Below are 24,919 nucleotides of genomic sequence, written 5' to 3'. Positions count from 1 at the left end.
CCTTCAAGGGTTGGTAAACAGACCTGGGGAAGAAATTCCAGTTAAAGAAACAATTTGAGCACAGGCTTGGAGCTGGAAAAGGAAGGAAATACATGGATATAATTCATGAAAGGTGGGCTGAACGGGAATAGTAGAATATAAAACTGCAAAAGATTTCCTGGCGAAGACCCGATGAGGACGACCTGGAATGCAAAGCTAAATTATTTGAACTGTAAATAGTGAGAAAAAAGCCAGTGAAAGTTTTTGAGCAGCAAGGTGATAAGTTGAAGGATAAGATGGAGACAAAGACATTAATTAGATTGTCACAGTAGTTTGGGCAACAGGTAAATGGATTCTGTAATGGCAGTGGAGATGGGAAGGACAGGATTTAGGTCAGAGGTCTCTCACTTACAAAAAGTAGGTAATGTAGGTAAGCGATATGAACTGGATGGGGATTCTGGCAAACCTGGTCAGCCCTTTCTTAGCTCCAGCTGATTGTTGCCTTGCTACTAGAGTATTATCTCTGTAAAAAAACCTGACCAAGAGAATCCAGAAATCCAGAATTGTATATTTATTTGCCTATTTTAAGTGTTGGTGTCTAACTTCCAATTTGAAGCACATTCTATGAGCCAATCAAGATATGCCTGTGAGCCAAAGGTGGCCATGACTGAATTTGCAACCTCCGTAGTGACAGAATCCACTTGAAAGGGGGAATGTCAAAAACTGGATGCTCTTTTTGGAAGAAAGTGGTTGAAGGGGATAAGCACTGAGAAAGGAAATGGTGCTTCAGCTTCTCTAACCTAATCGTAACCAAGGGAACAGTGCCCTTTTGCTACATTTTCTTACTAAGGCACAAACCATGGGGGTAATATATCTGCTACAGTTTCAACACTAAAGATCAGTGATTATAGATAACAGTGCCCATTCTTTCTACGTCCTGATAAAAATCACCTCAAAGAGTTTTGAAGTAATTTGTTTCTGAACCCTAATTAAAACTGACACCAGGGGTTATGGTAACTCAACCTATCTTTTCTGTACATTCCTTCCATTTGATGGAAAACTGTTAATCATTGAACTTTATGTACCCTAATTGAAACTTCTAACTCACCAGAAGTTTACGTGTACTCCTCTGACTATATAAGCGCCTCTGCCCCCTTTCCCGAAGTTTGAGCACTGTTTCAAGACTTCTTGAAGCTCTGCTCTCTGGCTAATAGTCCTCAGCAAGGACCATAAATAACAATCTTTCTAATATTTCCAAAGACTCAGGTTCTTTTCGTTGACAGCACCAAAAAAAAGCTAGTAGAAGTTGGAGATCACCCCAAGGTTTTTACGACAGACTTACTGTAGCTCCCTGGCTCTGGTTTCCTCCCTTCTCATCCATTCTCCATCTTACAGCCAAACTGATCTTTCCAAATAAAAAATTTGGTCAAATCTCACGTCTCAGCTCATAGTCCTTCAGTGCCCCTCCATAGTCTTTAAGTTAAAGTCTAGACCAGCGGTTCTCAACCTGTGGGTCGCGACCCTTTTGGGGGTCGAATGACCCTTTCCCAGGGGTCGCCTAAGACCATCGGAAAACAAAAAGATACTTACATTACGATTCATAACAGTAGCGAAATTACAGTTATAGAGTAGCAATGAAAATAATTTTATGGTTGGGGGTCACCACAACATGAGGAACTGTATTAAGGGGTTGCGGCATTAGGAAGGTTGAGAACCGCTGGTCTAGACCATCAATGTAGTGGTGAAAACCCTTGCTTCCTTTGCCAGTTTCCTTACCACCTCTCTCTCTCCAAGGCCGGTCCAGCTTGCCCGCCCACCTTAAACTCCCTGAGGTCATGTCTGTGTAAATCACCATTCTATCCCTATTGCCTAGCAGAGTGCATGACAAAGTAGGACTCAGTATGTATTCGTTTATCTCTATAAAATTTTGAAGGATCTTTTTTCAGCCTCAATTCATTGACTCCCCTGGTTAGCCAATGAGCTACTCCTAAGAGAGTTCTGGAGAGTTTGCTCAAGGAGCAACCCTGCCCCCACCTGGCAGCAAGAGGCACTGCCTGGCTTAATGGAGGAGGAGATTCAAATGACCCGTGCTTTGTCAGGAACTGTGAGACAAGACAGTAACCTTGGTGGAGAAAAAGGCCCTATTTGATAACAGAATTTCCTGGATTGTGGAGAAATATGACACTGAGGAGGACTAGCCTGGTCTCTGGGGAGATGAAGATGGTGAAGATTGTAAGGACAGGCTTACACGCTGTATTTGGGGACCTGAGTGAGGAAAGTATGGAGAGTTGATACAGTAATACCAATTCTTAACCTTTTGGCTAAGATGGTACAGTATCTGTTCTTATCACTGTAATATCTGCTGTGTCCTCCCACCGAGGACAATGTACTACATTGACTTTGGAACAGGAGCTTGCTGTGTCTGCTCTGTGCACTGACCTGACATGACATCGCAGTACTCCTAGGAATGACACACCCCTTGAGGGGCATTTAGTTGTTAAACAAGAGATTTGTTAGCTAGATAGCTTTAGTGGAATTACATCTCTTTTAAAAAAATGAGCATGGTAAATTACAGCAACTGGATTGATTAGTAAAGGATTTGATTATGGACTTGGAAGAGGTAATATGAACCATGTGAAGCTGTCTAAGCTAACAAGCACGTTTATTGTTTCAACAACCAGTGATTACTTTAGTAACTATTCAGGTAGTGGCAGGGTTGAACAGTGCTCACTGAACTTTTTGGATTATGCTCCTTATCAGTAAAGAAAAAAGTAGAATACCCTAATATATGATGATTTTTAAAGCATATTATACTCTACATTAACAACTATTTGAAAAGGAGGGAAATTTTTTAAAGGATGAAATATAAAAAGGAGTTAAAATATTTTTTTCTTTTTTTTTTTTTTTAAAGGTTTTATTGGGGAATTGGGGGAGGTAACAGTGTTTGGGAATTGGGAAAGGGGAACAGACAAGTTGCTGTCCTTTTGTTCTTCAGTCTAGTTGTGGAGGACGTTGCTTCACTGGCCCATGTTGGTATTATCATTGTGCACTTTCTGGCAGAGGCAGATCAGTCGCTGGCCATTGGACAGCCTCTCACGGAGGCTCACTGCAGCCTATGCCGTCGCCGGTGACTCACAGCAGCCCAGCTCTGGGTCGAGCTGTTGTTCACCATCTTAACTGTAGAGGGTGCAGCGTCACTGGCACATGTGGGATCCGAACCGGCGGCCCTGCTGCTCAGAGCTCACGCTTCCAAGCCAACTCTTAACCAACTGAGCCACTTGGCTGGCCTTTTTTTTTTTTTTTTTGAAGATTTTTATTGGGGAATTGGGGGATGGGAACAGCGCTGAGGAATTGGGGGAAGGGGAACAGACAAGTTGCTGTCCTTTTTGTTCTTCAGTCTAGTTGTGGAGGACATTGCTTCACTGGCCCAAGCTGGCACCATCATTGTGCTCTTCCTGGGCCAGGCAGATCAGTCGCCAGCTTCTGGACGGCAGCTCACGCTGGCTGCCGGCCCCCTCATGGTAGCTTATGGCAGCCCACTGCAGCAGGGGCTGCAGCCTACGCCGTCGCCGGCGACTCACAGCAGCCCAGCTCCAGGTTGAGCTGTTGTTCAGCATCTTAGCTGTAGAGGGCAGTGTCACTGGCTCTCATATGTGGGATCCGAACCCACATATGAGAATGATATCCGGTGCCCTCTGGCATCCCAAGCCAGCTCTTAACCAATGCACCACTCAGCCGGCCCCCCTCCTTGTTCTTGAAGTGCTCTCTCCCCTTGCTTTCTGGGACACCTCACTCACCTTGGTCTCCTCTTCTTGACCATTTTCACTATCTATTCCTTACATGTTCCTCAGGGTTCTGTCCTGGGTCCACTTGATCTCACTTCTCACTATACTCTGTCTAGACCAACTTATCCATTGCCATGGTGAAACTGACAGTTATCAGTACCATGTGTAGGTATTAGGTCAGAGTCTAGAGATGTAGGTATAGGCTTCAACTAAATGTTTCAATTGCTTTGGTTGTTATGTAGCTTGTAGTCAAAGATTAAAAAAATACGTTAGTCGCTCATAGTCAAAGATTATAAAGAATGTTCTTCATGGCCTGAAGGCCCGCCTGTGAAGCAAGTTCCAGAAAAAATGTTTAAAAGTACCCTTTGCTTGAGATAATAGAAAAATGTAGCCAGTTAAGCGCAAAATAACGATAGCTTAAATAATAACAATGGTCACAAGACATTTAGTTTCTGCCTCTTGCTTTAAAGATAATGTCACTGACGCACAATCGTGAGATGTCTTGCAGAATCTTGGTTCTTCAACCCAGTTAGGTCACCAGACCTAACCCTCAACTCTCAGTCTTTGCCTTTAACACATCGTGAACCAGTGACGCAGATTTGCGTCTATATATTTAAATGCCCCGTTCTCAGTGTGTTAAAAACACTTGATTAAAAACCATTGGGAAGTTTGGATTTTGAGCACTGGCTCACCGTTCTCCTGGCTTGGCACCCTGCCAATAAACCACTTGGCTTTCTCCACTGCGAAACTTGGTGTAGAATGTTTGGCTCTGCTGTGTGGTGAATGTGTGGACCTCTCTTGTTGAGTAACAATGGCTTCATTTGCCATATATATTTGACCATCTCCCAAACTTCGTCTCAGCCCAGGACCTCCTGAACTGTAGATCCGTGTACCTGTCTGGCAGACATCCTCGCTGGGGTGGCCCATAAACATCTCAGCTCAACTTGTCCAAAACTGAATTCATCATGTTTCCCCACAAATCTGTTCCGTCTCCACTGTGCCCTCTTACTCAATTGTCTATGCCACAAATGTGGTCATTATCCCTACTGCTGTCATACTATAAATGCCCTCCTGCTAAAAGAACATCCTTGTGTTGCAGCAAGCTGGGTTTATTGCTACAGCGAGGAAGAACACACACCAGGGAAATCGGGGAATCTTAGTAAGAGAGTGTTAGAAAGAACTTACAGGATTAGGGCTTGTGTTAGGTGATTTTGGGGAGGGTTTCAACAAGTGGGGCTTTACTCTGGAACGGATGTTTTCAGAAAGTGGGATCATTTTATTATCTGATATCTTACTAAGTCTTTTCTGGAAAGAGGGAAGACTAGAATGAGGCTAGGGCTGTAATTGGTAAAGCAGCAGCAGTCACTCATACTAGCCAGGATAGGGAGATATCTGGTCTTTTGTGATTTGGACACTGGTCATGCTTTGGTCTGTGTTTAGACATGATTATGGAATGGTCTCTTTTTGTCTTAATCCGTCATGACCCCAGAGGAGCCTTGTCTGATGCTGACGTTCTGAGAAATTATGTCCTACGTGAGGACATCAAGGCCTAGGAGTGAGTGCCAGGCCAGCTCCGGGATGTCAGCAGCTGCTTTTCTCTTTCTCAGGACTCTAGTTCAAGGCATTCACCCCTGGATTTCCACTACAAATTCCTAACCTAGTTCCCTGGCTCTGACTAGATGCGCTTCTAATCCTTTCTCTACATTATAGCCAGAGGGATCATTCTAAATAAAATAAAATAAAAATCTCATCTTCTCAGCTCACCATTCTCATTGCTGCAACTTTGCTCTTAGGCGAAAGTCTGTGCCTACTGGCAGAGCCATCAAGGCCCCTGTTTCTTTTTCAGTTTCAATATCACCGCTCCATTCCCTCCCTTGCTCTCCTTGACCCCTTTCCTGCATAAACTCCCTGAGCTCAGAAGTCGTGTCTCTATAATTTATTATTTTATCCCCATCATGTAGAACAACGCAAGTCACTATAATTCCTTGATCGCCTGCCCTATGTTATGATATGAACTACTGACTAGGTTGTTGGAAGAAATACTTTGAACTGTATGTAGACAGCGTCCTCTAACAGGAATCTCTTAGAGATTGGAAGCGCATTCAGGCGTTTTTCTCAGGGTGTCGCTCTGCCCCCTTCTGGCCGCAGGAAGCACTGCCTTTATTAGCTGAGCAGAGATGTTCAAGTGAGTTGTGCTCCCGGCCTGGAGCTGGGGGGGGGACGTTCACCTCTGAGGCACAAATTCAGTTTGAGAACAGAATTTCCTTATTTCCTGAACTGTGGAGGAATGTGCCATTGGGAAGGATTAGACTGGTATTGGGAAGAGTTGAAAATGTGGCATTTTATAAAGAACAGCTTTCAGGCTGCTTTTGTTGTCTTGAGTGAAATTTATGGAAGCAAGGCCTGATAGGAATCTTTTTTTTTTTTTTAAAGATTTTTATTGGGGCATTGGGGGATGGGAACAGCGCTAGGGAATTGGGGGAAGGGGAACAGACAAGTTGTGGTCCTTTTTGTTCTTCAGTCTAGTTGTGGAGGACGTTGNCTGATTTCTAAAATCAATTTACTCCAAAATTCCTGATTCTGTATTACTCAGAGTACCTTAGTTTCTCTTAAACTACATAAAAAATATAATAATAATAATAACACCATATCAATAGTAACATAAACTTCCTCATATACAACAAAATTTAATTGTACAAAGATATAAAAAATAAACCTTTTATTCTTTAAATGTACCCTAACTCTACCGATATACCCCTCTTACCTCTTTGTGTTTAACACAGAGAACCTGCTTCATATGGTGCCAGTCGACCTAACCCTTTCTTCCTCTTAGTTCATTCAAGAGACTGGCAAAGGGATTCTCTGACAGCCCTGTGTTGATGAGATTAATGACCAACTTAAAGTCTGGATTCCCTTTAGCAAAATTTTCAGAAAGAGATTCTTTTAATTTTACAAATTTACACAATGACTTGTTTCTTGTTTTTTGGTGTTTTTTTTTTTTAAAGATTTTATTGGGGAGTTGGGGAAGGGAACAGCGCTGGAGGATTGGGGAAGGGGAACAGACAAGTTGCTGTCCTTTTTTTCTTCAGTCTAGTTGTGGAGGGCATTGCTTCACTGGCCCATGTTGGTATTATCATTGTGCTCTTCCTAGGTGAGGCGGTCACTCACTGGCCATTGGACGGCAGCTCACTGTGGCTCACGGCAGCTCACGCCTGCTGCCGGCCATTCACCCTGGCTGCCAGCCACTCACAGTAGCTCACGGCAGCCCACTGCAGCAGGGGCTGCAGCCTACACCAATGCCGGTGACTCACGGCAGCCCAGCTCCAGGTCGAGCTGTTGTTCACCATCTTAGCTGTAGAGGGCGCAGCATCACTGGCCCTCATATGTGGGCTCTGAACCGGGGCCCTCTGGCATCCCAAGCCAGCTCTTAACCAACGTGCCACTCGGCCAGCCCCTGATAGGAATCGTCAGTCTAGTTGTGGAGGACGATGCTTCACTGGCCCAAGTTGGCACCATCATTGTGCTCTTCCCACGGGGAGGCAGATCAGTCGCTGGCTTCTGAGGAATCTTAATTATATGTTGTTTCTTTGGTTTTGGGCCCAAGATCAAGAATGGTATCTGTTCTTAGCATTTAACATCTCATAAATTATCTACCTGAGGGCACTTCATCAAGTGGATTTTTTTTTTTTTAAGCTGAGCCATCCTGCCATCTTTTGGCAGCTCAGCGGCTGCTCAGCTCGGGCCAGGAATCGAACTGCTGTTGCTCAGAGCTCAAACTCTCGAGTGAGCTCTTAACCAACTGAGCCACTAGGCTGGCCCCATCAAGTGGATTTTTGACACAGGGAGATTAAGTAGACACTTGCTCCATCCATTCCACAAACCAACCTGATACTACAGGACCTCCAAGAGTGATATAAAGGATAAAAATGAACAGCCAGATGAAGAGTTACATAGGACCAGGTCTGAAAGCGTTCAAAACAAAGGAGTTTCTGACCATGGACTTGGGGTGTGTTATCATCCTGCCACAGATGTGTGTTAACTAACCTGGAAGCTGTCCCAACCTTGTTGTTTAGGGCTTTTATGGAGGCGCCATTACACAGGCACCACCCATGGCCATTGGTGATTAACTCAATCTCCAGCCCCTCTCCCCTCTACGAGGCCTAGGGGTTGGGGGCTGAAAGCTCTAACCTAATCACCAGTTGTTTCTCTGGCAACCAGCCCCTACCCTGGGCTATATAGGCTTTCCCCACCCTCACCTGTCTTATTAACATTAAAAATGACACTCTTACTACTCTAGAGATTCCAAGGGTCTTAGAAGCTCTTGTGTCTGAGAACCGGGGACTAAGACCAAATATTAGAACAAAAGATGCTTTTATCACCTCTATTGCTCTAGAAATTACAAGGGTTTTTAGTAGTTCTTGTGCCAGGAAATAGTGATGAAGATCAAAGGTATATACAGACATTCCCCAAGTTACAGTGGTTCATCTTAGGATTTTTCCACTTCACAATGGTGTGACAGCTATAAGAATTCAGTAGAAGGGCTAGGCTAAACTATGATGTGTGGTAGCTTAGGTGTATTAAATGCATTTTCAATTTACGATATTTTCAACTTAACGATGGATTTCTTGGGATGTAACACCATTGTAAGTTGAGGAGCAGAGGAGCATCTATTTCTTTTTTTTTTTTTAAGCGGAGCCATCCTGCCACCTGTTGGCATCTCAGCTGGGGCCAGGAATCGAACCACTGTTGCTCAGAGCTCAAACTCTTGAGCGAGCTCTTAACCAACTGAGCCACTTGGCTGGCCCGAGCATCTATTTCTTATATCACAATATCACAGCTTGGAATTGTAGCACCTCTAGGAATATGTGCTATAGACTTACAATTGTTAAAAAAAAAAAAAAAGCTTGTGAAAGTGGGGCTGTAGTAATCATGTAACAGTTGTAATCCTTTTGTCCCTATCCTAGTAATGTGTTCTGGTTCAGGGAAAAGTTTTGTTCTCAGATTGGTTCCATTCTAGCTAGCATTCCATTTAGTGTTTCAATTCATTTTGAAATAGAAGAGTTTCCCTTCTTAGTGATGTACTTCACTTTTTTTTTAAAATTTGTCTTTAATTTCTCTATAGTCCTTTTTTTTTTTAGAGTTGGTGTTGAAATTAACCACTTTAGTTGCAGAGTGAGTGGTTATTTCAAATTCAGGCTTCTATTACTCCATGTCTAAATGTCTTCTCAATGTTTTATACCCCCTTTCCACCTTATTGAATATAAAAAATATTTTTAAAATGTACCCAGTCATCTGCTTCCCTATATGAAGGCCCTAAGAACCACCTATAAATTGACCTGAAAAGGAGGATAGGTTGGAACAGGGGCAGATGTGGGCGGGGCTATTAAAATACTGAGTTACTTGCAGCTGGGGAATAAAGGGAAACTTTATGTTCAGAAACCATGAATTGAAATCTAAGATCCCAACTTCTCATTATGTGTCTTTAGGATTGTATTGTTGGAAAGCTCTGGTAGCATTTAGCCATTTTGGATGCTTATGCCCAATTTATTTGAGTACCAGATACTTTTCCAATGGTGCATTTATTTCTCCTTTTAAGAGATGGCCTCAGTTGCATTTCCTCTTTCTGGCTTTTATCCCCCCTCGAATTCCCCACCCTTTCCTAAGACAACGCTGTTCTTTAGCAGCCAGTGTCCCTTCTGCAGTATTTGTAATAACAAATAATATTATTCCAACATCAGTTCTTCAAATAACAGCTGCCAAGTCAGTCCCTTTGGTTGGGATCAGCTTCCTCTGCTTTCATCTCAGCTGCACTCTGACTTCCAAAAGCTCAGTTCCTTAACGTCAGCCATCATCCTTTTTCAAAGGGCTAAACTGCTCAAGGCTGATGGGTATTATGAGGGCAGAGCCTGGATGTTTGTTGTTGTTGTTTTTCCCCTGGGTTTTTGGAATAATGCCCTGGGCTTTGGCAGCATTGCTGGGTCTGCTGGACAATCTCCTGTTTCTAACTATCTTCCTATCTTCGCTCTGTCTTTGGAAATCCTTTTTTACACATTGTGGGAAAAAATAACGTCTTTTTCTTTTGGCCAAGATCAAGTAATCCTTATCTGTTGGGAAACACATGACATGGATTTTCGCAATAGTGGGTTGGAAAGAACTTTCTCTGTACACTTGGCCCTCTGTTTCTGTGTGGCCATCTGCCTGCCGGAGTGGGAAGTACTGAGGACTATGGCCTCATGTGTCCTTAGCCTCTAGACTGTTGAACTCCTTTCTTTTTCTTTGCTTTGTCTTAGCTTCTCTTGAAGGCTCAGTTCTTCTTGACAAATTATATACTTTGCATTCCTGTAGTAAATATTAAGTTTTGTATTTATCAACATACATTATAGGATCTGAGGCTCTCTAGCCACCTTCTGTCCTCTTTCTCCACAGTTGCTTTTCTGTCCTTCCCTTCCCCTAGATTTAGTACTTTGCTTTATTTGGGTTGAATAGTTATAAGCCTTGGTTTGTTTTCCTGCACAAACAGCTTCATCTTGGTAAGGTACAGTATTGTTTAAATTCGTTTTCACTTTTATCCCTTTATCTTCACATGCTACTTTTGTCATTGAATTGTGGCTAAGAATGGAAATATTTGGGTTTGATTGATATAGTTCATCCACTCATTTATCAAAGAAGTGCCTACTATGTGTTACCCATGATCTGGCAGGTCCTTGACAAATAGCACAAGGCCCCAGTTGCATGTCTTGAAGTGCAAAGACTCTCAAACAAGGAAACATAATAAACAAGACATGAATTGTAGCAGAGGTGGATGGAAAGTAATTCTTTCCTGGGAGTTGAGAAAAGCTGTCATCTGAGCTAGGTCTTGAGTGAATCGGAGCTTATGAGGCAGAGTGGCAGAACAGGAAGGGCAAAACACAGGGAATGGCACGAACAAAGTTGGAGAGGCCTGACAAAGCCAAGTGTGTTGTGAGCTTGGCAGGTGTTTGAAGGCTGATGTGGCTGGAGGGTAGTCTCTGTGACAGGTGTGGTGGGTGATAAACTGGGAGGGAAGTTGTTAGCTTGTTTATCCTATGCCGAAGGGATCGGCTTTATCTGTGTGGGGCCATGGAGGCTGTTGAGTGTAATACTGTGCTCCGGGGCTGTTATGTTGGGCCACCTCAAAGAGAGCTTCTGACCCCACAACTCCCAACCTTGAGCTTTCATGCTGGGGACGAAGTCTGTGCAGAACCCCTGGTTGGCACTTATCTGCATGCCTGGGGCACCTTGGACTTCTTATCATCATTGAGCACTGGTCTGAACTCCAACCTCTACCCACTTAATTGCCCTCCTCTAGGAATTGGCTTTCCAAGGGTGGGGGTGGGGTGGGGGCTTTGAGATGAGGGAGGGGATGGCAGAAGATGAGCCATTCACACCCCTGACTCTCTTTTGGAATCCATTCTTGTCTGTTTCTTCAGATCTTGCCTTCTGCTTTCTTCCAAATACACAGCCATCTTGGCTTCCAGCCCAGGTGGGAGAGGGAGAAAGAACTTACTTCCTTCAGCTCCTCTCTGAAAATAACCCAGCTGGCACTGCTCAGGAACAAGAAGTTTCTGAGAGTTTTGGCACCTTATGGTGTTGATGCCCAGCAGTCCCTGCTGTGAACCTTGTCTCTGCCCCACTTACCCTAGACTCAAGGATCTCTGTGGGAGGAAGCTGGGTGGTCTTCAAGGCCTCGCCAGTACCAGCTGGCTCTCGGGCCTAGCATAGTGATGGGAAGGAAAGGGAACCCTGGCCGCCTGGGGAAGTGGGGATAATCTGTGGGAGCACCTGCAAGGTGAGGAAGAGTCTGACCATGGCATCCTCCGATCTGTAGTAGGACAAAGGTGGATGCCTCTAGCTGAGGCCAAGCCCAGGAATGTTTTTGCTCGGGCCCAGAGGTTGCCTATCAGTCTCTCAGGGCTGTGGAATTCCTAGCTGCCCGACATCCTGGCGCCAGAAACTGGGGGTGGGGTGGGGTAAGACCGCAGTGTCAGCAACTCTCCTGTCCAAACAGATTCATCGTAAAACATCATTGGGAAGACGGGATTAGGGTTAATTCCATAAGGTTCAAGCAAAGTATTGTAGTGGGCGTTCCGTAAATAGTTGCAGCCTGAATTAACTGAACTAAATTCAAGATGAGTCTTGAGGGATCAGTGGGAGTAAGCCCTGCGGAGAAACGGCGGTCTCGTGCCAAGTCCCAGAGGCCTGAGAAGACAAGGCTTGGTGGGGAAAGGGCGGAAGTTGAGTTTGGCTGGCTCTGAGCAGCAAGTGGCCTAGTGAAGTTGGGAAGACCCGGCAGGCGGTGGCCTGAGTCCTGGGCCAAGGGGAGTATGCTGTCCGGGGTAGTCACCAGCCTTCAGAGTGGGCGAAGAGGAACCTCAGGACCCATGCGGTGCTGGCAGTCTCCTTTCCACCCACTTTCCGGTGGCAGGAGGGACCCGAGGGAACCCGGGGCGGGACAAATCACAGAGTCCGCCCACCTAAAGGTGGCTCGGTGCTCAGCCTTCTTAGGGTTGGGCTCTAAAGAACCTTAGTGGTAGACGGGTTCGAGCTGAGGAATTAGACCATACAGCAGTCGGAAGCCTGTACCAGACACTACTCCCCGGCCGCGGCCCACCCGAGCTGTCCCAAAAGAGCAATCCCCGACGTTCCTCTTTAAGGGGCGGGCCGGGGCGGGGCTCCCCGCTGGTTCCCCGAGGTCGCTCCTCCCCGCCGCGGAGCTGCCAGAGTGACGCAAGGCAGGGAGCTCATTCCGAAGCCGGAGGTCGGGAAAGTTGTCCAGCCACCACCTGACCGTAGACTGCGTCGTGTCGCTGGTTCCGCAGGCACCATGAGCCAGGACACCGAGGTGGACATGAAGGACGTAGAGCTGAACGAGCTGGAACCCGAGAAGCAGCCGATGAACGCGGCGTCTGGGGCGGCGGTGGCCGCGGTCATAGCAGGCGGCGTCGAAAAGAACGGTCTGGTGAAGAACAAGGTGGCCGACGACGAAGCGGAGGCAGCCGCCAAGTTCACGGGCCTCTCTAAGGAGGAGCTGCTGAAGGTGGCGGGCAGCCCCGGCTGGGTGCGTACCCGCTGGGCGCTGCTGCTGCTCTTCTGGCTCGGCTGGCTCGGCATGCTGGCGGGCGCCGTGGTCATAATCGTGCGCGCGCCGCGCTGCCGGGAGCTGCCGGCGCAGAGCTGGTGGCACAAGGGCGCCCTCTATCGCATCGGCGACCTTCAGGCCTTCCTGGGCAGCGAAGCGGGCAACCTAGCTGGTGAGCGTGGTGTAACCCCACCCCCACCCCGTGTTCCCTGGTGTAACTGGTCACCGGTTCTGACCCCGTCCCCACATTGACTCGGACGGTCTCCCTCCTCGGCCCCCCAGCACCGGCGCCCGCTCCCTGGGACGTAGAGCCTCCTTCCTTTCTTTGAAGGATCCCCCCCACCGCTTCACGAGGGTAGCTGACTCAGTCTTTTCCCTTCTCCCTGGGGCGCCTGGCGCCAGTCCAAGCCGGTTTCTGAAGCAATGTGCTAGGCTCCTTACATCAGAAACTCTTGAGTCTTGTGATCCAGCCTTACCCCCAACACTTATTCCCGGGGAGAGGAGACAATAGGCGACATCAGGGGCCTCAGACTGGCCTCACTTTAACCCTCTTCCCCATTTCAGGCCTCAAGGGGCATCTCGATTACCTGAGCACCCTGAAGGTGAAGGGCTTTGTGCTGGGCCCAATTCACGAGAACCAGCAGGATGACGTCAGTGGGACCAACTTGGAACAGATCGACCCCACTCTGGGCTCCAAGGAAGATTTTGACAGCCTCCTGCAATCGGCCAGGAAAAAGAGTGGGTGTCCTGGGGTTGAGGTTGACAAGGAAGCAGCTAGGAAGGGCTTGGCCTTCTGGCCAGAGGAAAGGCAGGATAGGGGTTTTGTCTGGTGTACTTCTGACGGACCCAGAGTGTTCCTAGGGCAGGTACAAAGGAGGTTTGTCAGGCTTCAGCCTAAAATGTGTTTGTCATGTGGTTTAGAGACCTTCTACTTGGCTGTGCAATCATTTCACTTCTGGGTTTTAGTGTCCTTATTTACAAAATGTAGGCTTTTACTTAATCAGTGGTTTTTAAATTTGAAAAGAGTGGATCCTTTTGGAAAAAGAAAAAAACCACATAAAATTTTGTCTTAACTTTAAAAGAGTTCACTTTGGGGGTGGGGAGCCCAGGGCCCCATAGCTCAGCCTTCTCTACAACACTACAGGCCTCCTGCCCTAAGATGTTAAGGCCTCTCCTTGCTCATATCTCTGTTTCAATAGAATGAGTTTTGCCGGGGTTCAAATCTAAGCTTTTGTACCAAGTGGTACAAAGGATACACTTTATAGACTTATATTTGTTGATTTCCTCCTTTCTTTTCACCCCAAAGTCTTTCTCACAACTGCCTCTTCATTGTTCTAGGCATCCGGGTCATTCTGGACCTCACTCCCAACTACAGGGGCCAGAATTCATGGTTCCAGCCCACTCAGATTGACACTGTGGCCACCAAGATGAAGGTGAGTGTACTGGGGTTGTAAATCTAGCTCGGATTCAGCTGAGGGGCCATTGCTTCTTGGAGCCAAGCAGGCACGCTCCGCCCACATAGGCCAGCAGTGCACCCCTGTTTTTGCTTGTTCCTTTTATGACCGCTCATTTTTCTTATTTCCTTGACTCTGATGGTGAGCGTGCCAGGAAGGGAGCTTCTCAGAAGTCAATCTGGGTTTGATTTTTTTTCTTTGTGGGAGAGGAAACCCTTTCTCAGTGGGTATCCTGTCCTGACTGGTTTCCCAGCTCTCGTTTGATGTATTTTGGAGTGGAGCCCAGTCTGAAATTGTAAGCACTGGGGTCTTCCTATGTGTCTGGGACTTTGCCAAGTATTTTGTATACATTCTCGAATCCCCTGCATACTCTCACAAGGTCCCTGCCACTGTCCCAATCTGTAAATGAGGATGCTAGGTTCAGAGGGCTCAGTGTGTCTGGGATTTGAGGTCCCAAGTAGTCTTATTTCTCTAATCCGCCTTCCCTGAAGACATAGGCTCAAACTTGATACCCAGCAGGCCGGGAGTGGGGCTTTGAATGTTCTCCCCAGCTTTTGGGACACTGACCAGTTTGGCACGGGTAGAACAAAAATGGAGGCACACCCTGACACTTTGCTGGCTCTTGATTCCCTATTCTGAAGTAGAAGTCCGCACTCCCAGCATTTCTGGAGGACCCTTGGGGTCTTCTAGCTCATCAATTAGCAAATTGCTGGGAGACCCTTTGAAAGTTACGGATACATGAAGTTTTCAGATGGTAATGGCGTGAGGAATGGTAGCCTCAAAGGAAAATGGAGACGAGAGGAGAGAGCACATGAAACAGAGAAAAAGGGGAAAATGGAGGCAGTGGGAGTAGGGTTCCATGTTCTGTGCCCCAGGAACACCAGGGCTTCAGGCCTGGGTCTGTTCTGCAGAACTGGCTGTTTCGAATCTTCATCTAAACTGCCCTGGAGCTATGCTTTGAAAATCTCGTTTTCATCCTCGGCTCTGCTCTGACTGGCTTTTTACTCACACCCTCCCCCAGCGCCAAGACACTGGGAAAGGAGTAAATATACCAGTATTGGGATCTTGACTAGCATTTTGAATCCTGTCTCTGCTGTTCTCTGACTGTGGCCTTGGACATGCCTTCTTGCTTCTTTGAGACTTTCCTCATCTCTAAAATGGGTATACCAGCATTCCACACATGTTAAGTCTTAAATGAAGTTATGTTTATGAACACTTTCTCTTGGGCCTTATCTGTGGTTGTCAAAGGTGAAGCCGTGTGATTTGCCACCGGGAGGAATAGAGAAGCGAAATGCTATAGCACTAGAAATGAATGATAGGTTAGAATGAGAGGGGGCCGAGGGCTAACCTTTATAATAGAGGTGGAAAGTGAGACCACTCAAGGCTCTCTCATTCAAGTGACTCTCCCAAGGTCATGGGGAAGTGCATGGCAGGCAAGATTTAGTGTGGGCTGCAATATTCAGAGTGTTAATATCTTTCCTCTGTTCTTGTGCCCCGCTCTCTGTAGAATGCTCTGAGTTTTTGGCTGCAGGCCGGCGTGGATGGGTTCCAGGTTCGGGATGTGGAGAATCTGACGGTAAGGTCCTTTTGCATGTGAGAGGCAGAGCCTGGAGGAGAAACTCACCAGGGCCTGGTAGTGTTTTCTGCCTCTTGACTCTGCTTTTTGTCTTCTAGAAAGCTTCTGCATTCTTGGCTGACTGGCAGAACATCACCAAGAGCTTCAGTAAAGATAAGTGAGTGCCAGACCTCTTGACCCCAACGCTGCTCCATTGTGGGAACCCTTCAGTGGAGTGCTAGGCCCCCTGGGAAGCGGGGAGCTCTTAGTCCAAAGAACCTCTTCACCTCCATTTTTTCTTTCTTGGCTTGTACCCCCCTTGACACGTGTTCTGCTCTCTGTAGGCTCTTGATTGCAGGAACCGAGTCCTCCAACCTTCAGGATATCCTGAGCCTATTCGAATTCGCTAAGGACCTGTTGGTGACCAGCTCATACCTGTCAGGCTCCAATTTCACTGGGAAGGATGTAAAATCCCTGGTCACACAGTATTTGAACGTCACTGAGCGTCGCTGGTGCAGCTGGACTGTGAGTACCACAGTGGTGGGAATGGGGGCAGGAGGTGTTTTGGAGGAAAGGGGTGTTGGGAGATGGGTCGGCGGCGGGCTTGACAGCTCACCAGTGCATCCATTCCTGCAGTTGTCTCAGGCGAGGCTCCTGACTTCCTCGGTGCCGGCTTACCTCCTTCGACTCTACCAGCTGTTGCTCTTCACCCTGCCAGGGACCCCGGTTTTCAGCTATGGGGATGAGATTGGCCTGCAGGAAGTTGCCCTTGCAGGACAGGTACTGCGGGCTGCCTCCCCAGCACAGTGAGACAGGTTGTGATCCTCCATGATGGTTCCGTGGATGTCAACAGACAGACCTGAGCCTTGGGGTGGAACTGCATTTGATCCCTGGGCAGTCACCTAGCCAGTAGCTGTGTGGCCTTGACGTGGTATGTCACTTCTCTGAGTCCTGGTCATCTCTTCTGTAATTCTGGCATTTCTTATAGGGTAGTTAGGATTAAATGGTGGCTTACTTTGAGTTGCAATGCCTGGTACCTGGTAGGTGTTCAGTATGGTAGCCATCATTCCTTCATTCCTTCATTGGACAGTGGGTATTCTGTGCTCCCCAGGAACTCTTACTTTGGTGGGGGGGGGGCCAGATGAGTAAGAGGGGAGGACACAGCAGCATGCTGTCGTAGGGGTAAGACCGTGAAGGCTCTTGCTTAGCTTTAGCCACTTTAGGCTAAAGCCAGTTTTAGCTTTAGGCTTGGAGGCTGACATCTGAGCCGCTATTTACAGAACCAGTCATTCATTCATTCCAGAGAGGTTTATAGAGAAATTCCTAGGTGCCATGCATGGAGGTACAGCAGTGCACTAAAGAACTGGAGGTGGTGAAATTAGATAATCAGCAGGCGTAATGAAGATACCAGGTGCCAATGAGTGCTATGCAAAAGAAAGCAGGACAAGGGGCCTTGGAATAGGGGGAGAGGGGTATGTTTTATATTGAATGACCACAGAAAACTTGACGAGACAGCTGAGCCGAGACTGGAGGGAGGTGAGGGAACTGGCTTGTTGCTGTTCGGGAGGAGAGCCCTGAAGGCTGAGGGGACTGTGCAAGGTCAAGGCCTTGCTCGTCCAGCAGGTTAGGCATGAGTGGGGGAGGATATGCGTCAGCGGGGGTGGGAACAGGAGGGACAGCGGGCCCAAGGCCTTTTCCAAGTCCTGCTTTCCCTGTCTTTCAGCCTGTGAAGGCCCCTTACATGCCGTGGGATGAATCCAGCTCCCTCAGCACCTCAGGATCTATAAGCTCCAACATGTCGGTGAAGGTAAGGATTTCAGATGGGCAGGGCCTGGCCAGCAGAGGGTGGCCAGGTGGCTTGCAGTTTACACCCAGGGCTGTTCCTCATCCCATCCGGCTATGTCTTCATCATTTGCAGGGCCAGAGTGAAGATCCTGGCTCCCTCCTTGCGCTGTTCCGGTGGCTGAGCGACCATCGGGGCAAGGAGCGTTCCCTGCTACACGGAGACTTCCATGCACTGTCCTCAGGGCCCAGCCTCTTCTCCTACGTCCGCCAGTGGGACCAGAACAAGCGTTTCCTGGTAGTCCTCAACTTTGGGGATGTGGCCCAACCTGCCAGGTTGGGGGCCTCCAGCCTGCCTGCCAGCGCCAGCCTGCCAGCCAGGGTTGACATGCTGCTCAGCACCCAGCCAGGCCGTGAGGAGGGCGCCTCGCTGGAGCTGGAGAACCTGAAACTGGAGCCCCATGAGGGGCTGCTGCTCGGCTTCCCCTATGTGCCCTGACAGGGACCCACTCGCTACCCTTCCCCGCCCCTCCTCAGGCTCTTCGCATTCTGGTGTCCCTCCCCTCCCCTGCCCTCTTTTTTTTTTGTACTGTCACAGATTACAGATGAACTCCAAATAGGGTGTTTTCTGGCTTCCAATAAAAGTCACCCTGACCTGGTGAGATCTTGTCTTCCCTCCACCCCTCTGTCATGGCAAGAATTTCTCTCCCCCTCTTCCCCTCTCCGCACCCGGACCTGCCCCACAGTGATCAGGGCCCGAGAGGTCCATACATCTGCTCCAGCCCAGAGAGGAAGGGGCTTGTCAACCTCATAGCAGCATGAAGGGGTTGGGCTGGGGCAAGCACCAATGCCTCCTCCCCCAGCTGAGCTGCTGCTCTCTTGGAGGTCTGGGGTCTTGCTGCTGACTCTTACCTCCCTCGGCAGTGGTCTCCAGCCAGTTGTGGTCAGTATCTCGTTTTTGCAGACTTAGCCTTTCAGGGAGGTAGAGTGGGAGTGGGGTGGCCTGTTTTCTAAGACGTACTTCTGAAGGATACTAGAGATTATTCATTCAACAGGAATTTATTGTGCACTCAGCATGTGCCAGGAATTGTTCTGGGTTCTGGGGTTACAAGAGGGAACAAAGTTAAAAAATCCCTGTCTTGGGCCGGCCAAGTGGCGCGATGGTTAAGAGCTGGCTTGGGACGCCAGAGGGCCCCAGTTCGGATCCCACATGAGGGCCAGTGACACTGCTCTCCACAGCTAAGATGCTGAACACAGCTCAACCTGGAGCTGGGCTGCCGTGAGTCGCCGGCTATGGCATAGGCTGCAGCCCCTGTGGCAGTGAGTTGCCATGGGCTACCGTGTGTAGCCAGCAGCCAGCGTGAGCGGCCAGCAGCCGCAGTGAGTGGCCGTCCAGAAGCCCGCGGCGACTGATCTGCCTCACCTGGGAAGAGCGCAATGATGGTGCCAACTTGGGCCAGTGAAGCAACGTCCTCCACAACTAGACTGAAGAACAAAACGACAGCAACTTGTCTGTTCCCCTTACCCCAATTCCCCAGCGCTGTTCCGCTTCCCCCAATTTCCCAGCACTGTTCCCATCCCCCCAATTCCCCAATAAAAATCTTAAAAAAAACAACAACCCCTGTCTCCTTGGAGGTTAGATTCTAGTGAGAAGACAGAAATAAGATGAATAAACTTTCGAGTGTGGTGGATATGGTGATAGTGTTCAAATAGGAAAAAGTAAAGCAGGAGAAGAGGTCTTGGGGTGGAGCTTGCGGTGGGAACTAGCAGAGGCCTCACCAAGGAGGTGACATTTGAATAAAAGGCCTGAGATGAGGGAGTTAACTTGGCTGATATTCTGGAAGAAGCTTTCCAGTGCCTTGGGGTGGGAGCATGCCTGACACTTGTGAGGGTGGGGAGGGTGAGGGGGGAGAGGGCAGGGGGTGAGGTCTAGTTGGCAAGGGGTGGAGATGAAGGTCATAGTAAGGTGGTCACAGTTTACAAGGGTACAGAGTTTGGCAAACTGCAGTTAGAGGGTGCGGTCCCCTGAAGACTGCCCTCACTTAAGATGCCAGCTGCAAGTTCAGGGTCCCCATGACTATCCTCAGTGGATAGTTGCTAGAACACCTCACAGAGTTCAGGAAAGCATTGAGATGAGAGTTTTACAGCAAAAGGATACAAGTTAGGACGAACCGACCAAAGGACAGATGCATAGGGCAGAATCCAAACATGAAACGTGGTTGAGGGTCCTCTCCCAGTCTTGGAGTCCTGGACACGAGACCTGGTGTGTAACTGCAGCCAAGCAGGGAAGCTCCCCTGAGCCTTTGGTGTCAGCGTTTCTTGGGGCTGCCCAAGTGGCTGAACTTTAAGTCGCTGGCCTCTCCCAGAATGTCAGGCTAATACCTTTTCTCCAGTTCCTCTAGAGATAGCGTGTCCCAAAGCCCTCATCATAAATCACATTGTTAGACTGATGTCTGAAGTCCCTGTACTGACAAAGACACTCCTACCAGTCCAGACATTCCAAGGGCCTGGAGATCACCTCCCAGTAGCTGAGTGCAAAGGCTGGCCTCCCAGCTAAGATGAAATCTTCCCGCACATGGGTTGAGGGAATGGCATGGGAGGTGGAGGGTTTTGAGCGGAGTGCTGCAGTCCGACTTGGGTTTTAACTGGCTCACTGGCTGTTCTAGTGGCAGGGAGGCTGGTTAGGACAGTCATTGCTGCTGCTCCTCAGAAGACCTACTAGAGTGGTAGTAGGGGTGCTAACGAGTGTTTGGGTCCTGCATTTTTGCAGGTCGATCCACAGGATTTGCTGTTGGATCCTCTGGTGCCATTATGATTCTTGGGTTGGCCTCACAGCCCTTGCAGTTAAGTTTGGCCCCTGTAGATTTCTTTTGAAAAAGAACATTGGTTCCTGAGGGATGGGGCTTGGGGTGGGCCTGGGCCTATAAGGGTGTTCTGGTGTAGGGACAGATCAGGAGACTACATGTCCCAAATTAAGGCCCAGTCCTCGTTTGCTCACTTTGGTTTGCATTGCTCTGCATCTGTGCCTGAGGGCATGAGGGAAGGTGCACACTCGGCATATCCCCTGAGCTGTTCCAGCACAATTCCGGACAAGCCAGCCAGTCAGCCAGCCAGCCGGACTTCGGTCCCTCTCTGCCTAGGATTTCCCTTCTCCCTCCTGAAAGCCCTCCCTGTCCGGGCTTGTGTCTAATCCAGGCCCCTCTTCTTGAGGCTCCCCACTTCTTCCCTCCTCAGGCTCTTCCCCAGGGTCCCAGCTGCAGCCCTCCCTCTTTCTCTCTTCCTCTGCCTCCTGGCCTCCCCTCTGACCCACAATTTGTGTCATGGTGTCACTACAGAGGAAGCTCATTGTTATTGCATTCTTTGCAATTTACTGTGTAGTTTAAAAAAAATTTTTTTTTTTAAAAATTGGGGAATTAGGGGAGGGGAATAGCGTTGGGGAATCAGGGAAGGGGAACAGACAAGTTGCTGTTCTTTTGTTCTTCAGTCTAGTTGTGGAGGACATGGCTTCACTGGCCCATGTTGGTATTACCATTGTGCTCTTCCCGGGTGAGGCAGTCACTTGCCGGCCATTGGATGGCTGCTCACGGTGGTTCACAGCAGCTCATGAAAGCGCACACCAGCTGCCGGCCAACTCCACTGCAGCTTAAGCCGTTGCCGGCGACTCACGGCAACCCAGCTCCAAGTCGAGCTGCTGTTCACCATCTTAGCTATAGAGGGCGCAGCATCACTGGCCCTCATGTGGGCTCTGAACCGGGGCCCTGCTGCTCAGAGCTGTCATCCCAAGACAATTTTTTTTTGGAAGATTTTTATTGGGGAATTGGGGGATGGGAACAGCGCTGGGGAATCGGGGGAAGGGGAACAGACAAGTCGCTGTCCTTTTGTTCTTCAGTCTAGTTGTGGAAGACATTGCTCCACTGGCCCAAGTTGGCATCATCATTGCGCTCTTCCTGGGTGAGGCAGATCAGTCTCTGGCTTCTGGACGGCCGCTCACGGTGGCTGCGGGCCGATCACGCTGGCTTCTGGCTACACATGGTAGCCCATAGCAACCCACTGCCACAAGGGCTGCAGCCTATACCATAGCCGGCGACTCACGGCAGCCCAGCTCCAGGTTGAGCTGTTGTTCAGCATCTTAGCTGTAGAGGGCAGTGTCACTGGCCCTCATATGTGGGATCCGAACTCGGGCCCTCTGGTGTCCCAAGCCAGCTCTTAACCAACGTGCCACTTGGCTGGCCCTGGGAGTCTATTTTTAACCAACTTCGAAATGATTCTCACAGCAGTTTGAGAATCACTACATTAGTTCCTCAAATTTGTTTTGTTATGCTCGAGGACAATGATTAGAAGAATCCTGATTTTTCTCCCGGATGTTGTTTCAGAAGGCCTGGGGTAGGACGCCAGTGTCTATGCAAGAAGTTCAGCTAAGCATGAGAAAGGAAGATTATTCTCATCGGTGGGGAAACCACTGAAATGTGCTTGGTGGGGAGTGGTATGGCCAGGTTTGAGTTCCAGAAAGCTCACTCTGGCTCTGCTGTTGTGGAGGAAGAAGCTGAGGGACCAGGGACAGGGAGCCATTTGGAATAATCCAAGAAGGCTAGGAAGTTAAGGAGGCTGTGGGGCTGGAGAGGAGAGGATGGCTTGGAGAGATGGTTCAAGAGAAGAAGTCCCAGGATTTCTTGGTGGCCTGGGAGGGATGGACTAGATGTGAGGGGGGGAAGGGAGCTGTGTGGTGACTGGAGTTTCTAGCTTGGGTGAGTGGGGGAGGCAGGAAGTGGGTGGTAAGTTGATTGGCTCCATGTAGGTGTGCTGGGTTTAGGTGCTTTTGGACTCGCAAGTGGAGGCTTCCAGCATGGGAAGGTTTGCACCTCAGCAGAGGGGAAGACCTGGGAACCTTAGGGGTAGAGGTGGAGGTGCACATTGTGAGTGTGAATGATGCCCCAGTGAGCCTGTAGGGTGAGAAGGGTGAGGCTGGAGCCCTGAGGACTGGCAACATTTATAGGCCAGACAGTGGAAGAGGGACCCACAGAGGAGGGAGAGTAGAAGAGAATGGGTCCCTGGGGTGGGGTTGGGATGACAAGGGAGAGGAAGAGACCAGATCAGTGTCAGAGCAGAGCTGTCCCACCTGGTCTTCAGTTTTGGTGACAAGGAGATCATTGGTGGTCTTCTGTTGGTCTTCTCCAAATCACTTTCAGGGCACGATGGAGAAATGGGTGGGAGGGATTTGTACAAGTTTCTAGATAGTATCAGTTGGAGTTTCTGGTTTTCTTAAGCAACAAAAAAATTCATTGAAAGTTCATCAGGAACTGCCAGGAGGAGGCAGGACCAGACTTGGAAAATGGTCAGGAAGTAAGCACCGAGCAACAGGAAGTACGATTGTCTTTTAACTGGAACAGCATGGGAGGCTGCCACCAATGCATGTGTGGTAGGCCTCAAAGCCTTTGGCTGCTGGGGTGGGGTCGGATGATGCTGAAATCCAGGACGTGTTCCACTTGCAATGGCCCTGACATGTCCTCAGTTGACTTGCTGAGTCACATGCTGTGTTGCTGTGCTTGCACTGATGGGGCTGCCTTTGCTAATTCACACAAAGGTGCTGATTAGCATAGGGGGCCCTGAATAGCAGGGATCAAGGATAATTTTAAGGGTTTTGGCCTGGGCAGCTAGAAGATTGGATTTGCCATTTACTGAGATGGGGATGATCATCGTAGGAATAGGTTTAGAAGGCAAAGTGAGCAGCTCAGTGTGGGCTTTGGTGCCTTTGAGACCCAGTAGACACCTAAGTGAAATATCAGGATGTTAGCTGGACAAGGGATGACCACAGGAGTGAGTGTAGAAGGAAGAGAAGAGGACCAAGAACTGAGGACCAAGCCCTTCAGAGGTCGGAGAGGCCAGGAGCAGCCAGAAGGACTGAGGCGGAGGAGGAGCAGTGAGGCAGGTAGGAGCGTGTGCCCTGCAGCCTCGCTGGGAGGGGACGGCTGGTTCTGTCAAATGCTGCTGGGGTCCAAATGGGAGGACAGAGGCTTGGCTGTGGGGTTTGTCAGCATGGAGGTCTTTGGTGACTTTGACAACAGGGGCAGAAGCTGACTGCAAGGGGTTTAGGAGGATCAGAGGAGAGAATTTGGAGTCGGTGACTGTAGACCATGTTGCTATTAAGGAAGGGAGAGAAATGAGGCAATGGTTGGAAGACGAAGAGGGCCAAAGGCTTTTTTTTTGGTATTTCCTATTTTTTATTTTACTTTTTTATTGAGGTGTAACTTACACCTCAACATTATTTTTGTTTCGGGTGTACATCACATTGTCTCAGTATTTGTATATATTATGAAATGATCACCACAATAAGTTTAGTTAACATGTCACCATACAAAATTTAAAAAAGTATTTAGTTATTTAAATTTAAGTATAGTTGGTGTACAATATTATATTAGTTTCAGGTGTGTAATATAGTAATTTGACATTTATATACCTTACAATGTGATCACTGTACTAAGTCTAGTACAGAATTTTTTTTTCTTGTGATGAGGGCTTTTTAATATGTACTCCCTTAGCAACTTTTTTTTTTTTTAAAGATTTTATTGGGGAATTGGGGGAGGGGAACGGTGTTGGGGAATTGGGGAGGGGGACCAGCCAAGTTGTTGTTCTTCAATCTTTGTGGTGGAGGGCGCCAGTCACCATCTGGCTTCCCGTCGGCAGCTCGTGGCCTCTAAGCTCAAGGTGCTGTGTTCAGTCTTAGTTGCGGGTGGGTGTAGCCACCATCTCATGTGGGAGTCGAACCAGCAGCCTTGTTGTTAAGAGCACACGCTCTATCCACTAAGCCATCTGGGCAGCAGCTCAGCTCAAGGTGCTCAGTTCAGTCTTAGTTGTGGGTGGGCATAGCCCACCATCGAACAGGCAATCTTGTTGTTATACCAGCTGAGACATCCTGCCACCTGTTGGCAGCTCAGTGACAGCTCAACTCAGGCTCAGCGTCACTGGCCCATGTGGGAATCAAACCAGCGGCCCTGTTGCTCAGAGCTCACGCTCTTAAGCTAACTCTTAACCAACTGAGCCACTCAGCCGGCCCTAGCAACTTTCAAATATGCAATACAAGTCTTTTTTTTATAAGATGGGAGCAATAACTTTTACCTAAGTCCACATACACTTCTATAAGAGCATGTAATAAAGGGTTAATTAAAAATAAAGATGGGAGGGCCGGCCGAGTGGCGCGATGGTTAAGAACTGGCTTGGGATGCCAGAGGGCCCCGGTTCGGATCCCACATATGAGGGCCAGTGACACTGC

At 48.5% G+C, this 24,919-nt stretch overlaps 1 protein-coding gene across 1 annotated transcript in view; it reads left to right on the top strand.

The window, feature by feature from the left end:
• The window catches only part of SLC3A2 (solute carrier family 3 member 2), a 20,620-nt gene extending 2,304 nt beyond the window's left edge, over positions 1–18,316 (top strand). The window contains exons 2-10 of the mRNA XM_019645567.1: positions 12,602–13,033; positions 13,426–13,599; positions 14,200–14,294; positions 15,823–15,891; positions 15,990–16,048; positions 16,215–16,395; positions 16,507–16,650; positions 17,594–17,677; positions 17,789–18,316. Coding sequence (XP_019501112.1) covers positions 12,602–13,033; positions 13,426–13,599; positions 14,200–14,294; positions 15,823–15,891; positions 15,990–16,048; positions 16,215–16,395; positions 16,507–16,650; positions 17,594–17,677; positions 17,789–18,151 — 1,601 coding nt within the window. The 3' untranslated portion in view covers positions 18,152–18,316. The remainder of the gene's footprint in view (positions 1–12,601; positions 13,034–13,425; positions 13,600–14,199; positions 14,295–15,822; positions 15,892–15,989; positions 16,049–16,214; positions 16,396–16,506; positions 16,651–17,593; positions 17,678–17,788) is intronic.
• Positions 18,317–24,919: the final 6,603 nt, after the last annotated feature.

The sequence above is a fragment of the Hipposideros armiger genome, unplaced genomic scaffold, assembly GCF_001890085.2.
Source record: "Hipposideros armiger isolate ML-2016 unplaced genomic scaffold, ASM189008v1 scaffold_93, whole genome shotgun sequence".
In the NCBI taxonomy this organism is placed as follows: Eukaryota; Metazoa; Chordata; class Mammalia; order Chiroptera; family Hipposideridae; genus Hipposideros; species Hipposideros armiger.
The sequence above is the reverse complement of the archived record's forward strand: the minus strand, read 5'-3'. Positions and strand labels throughout refer to the sequence as shown.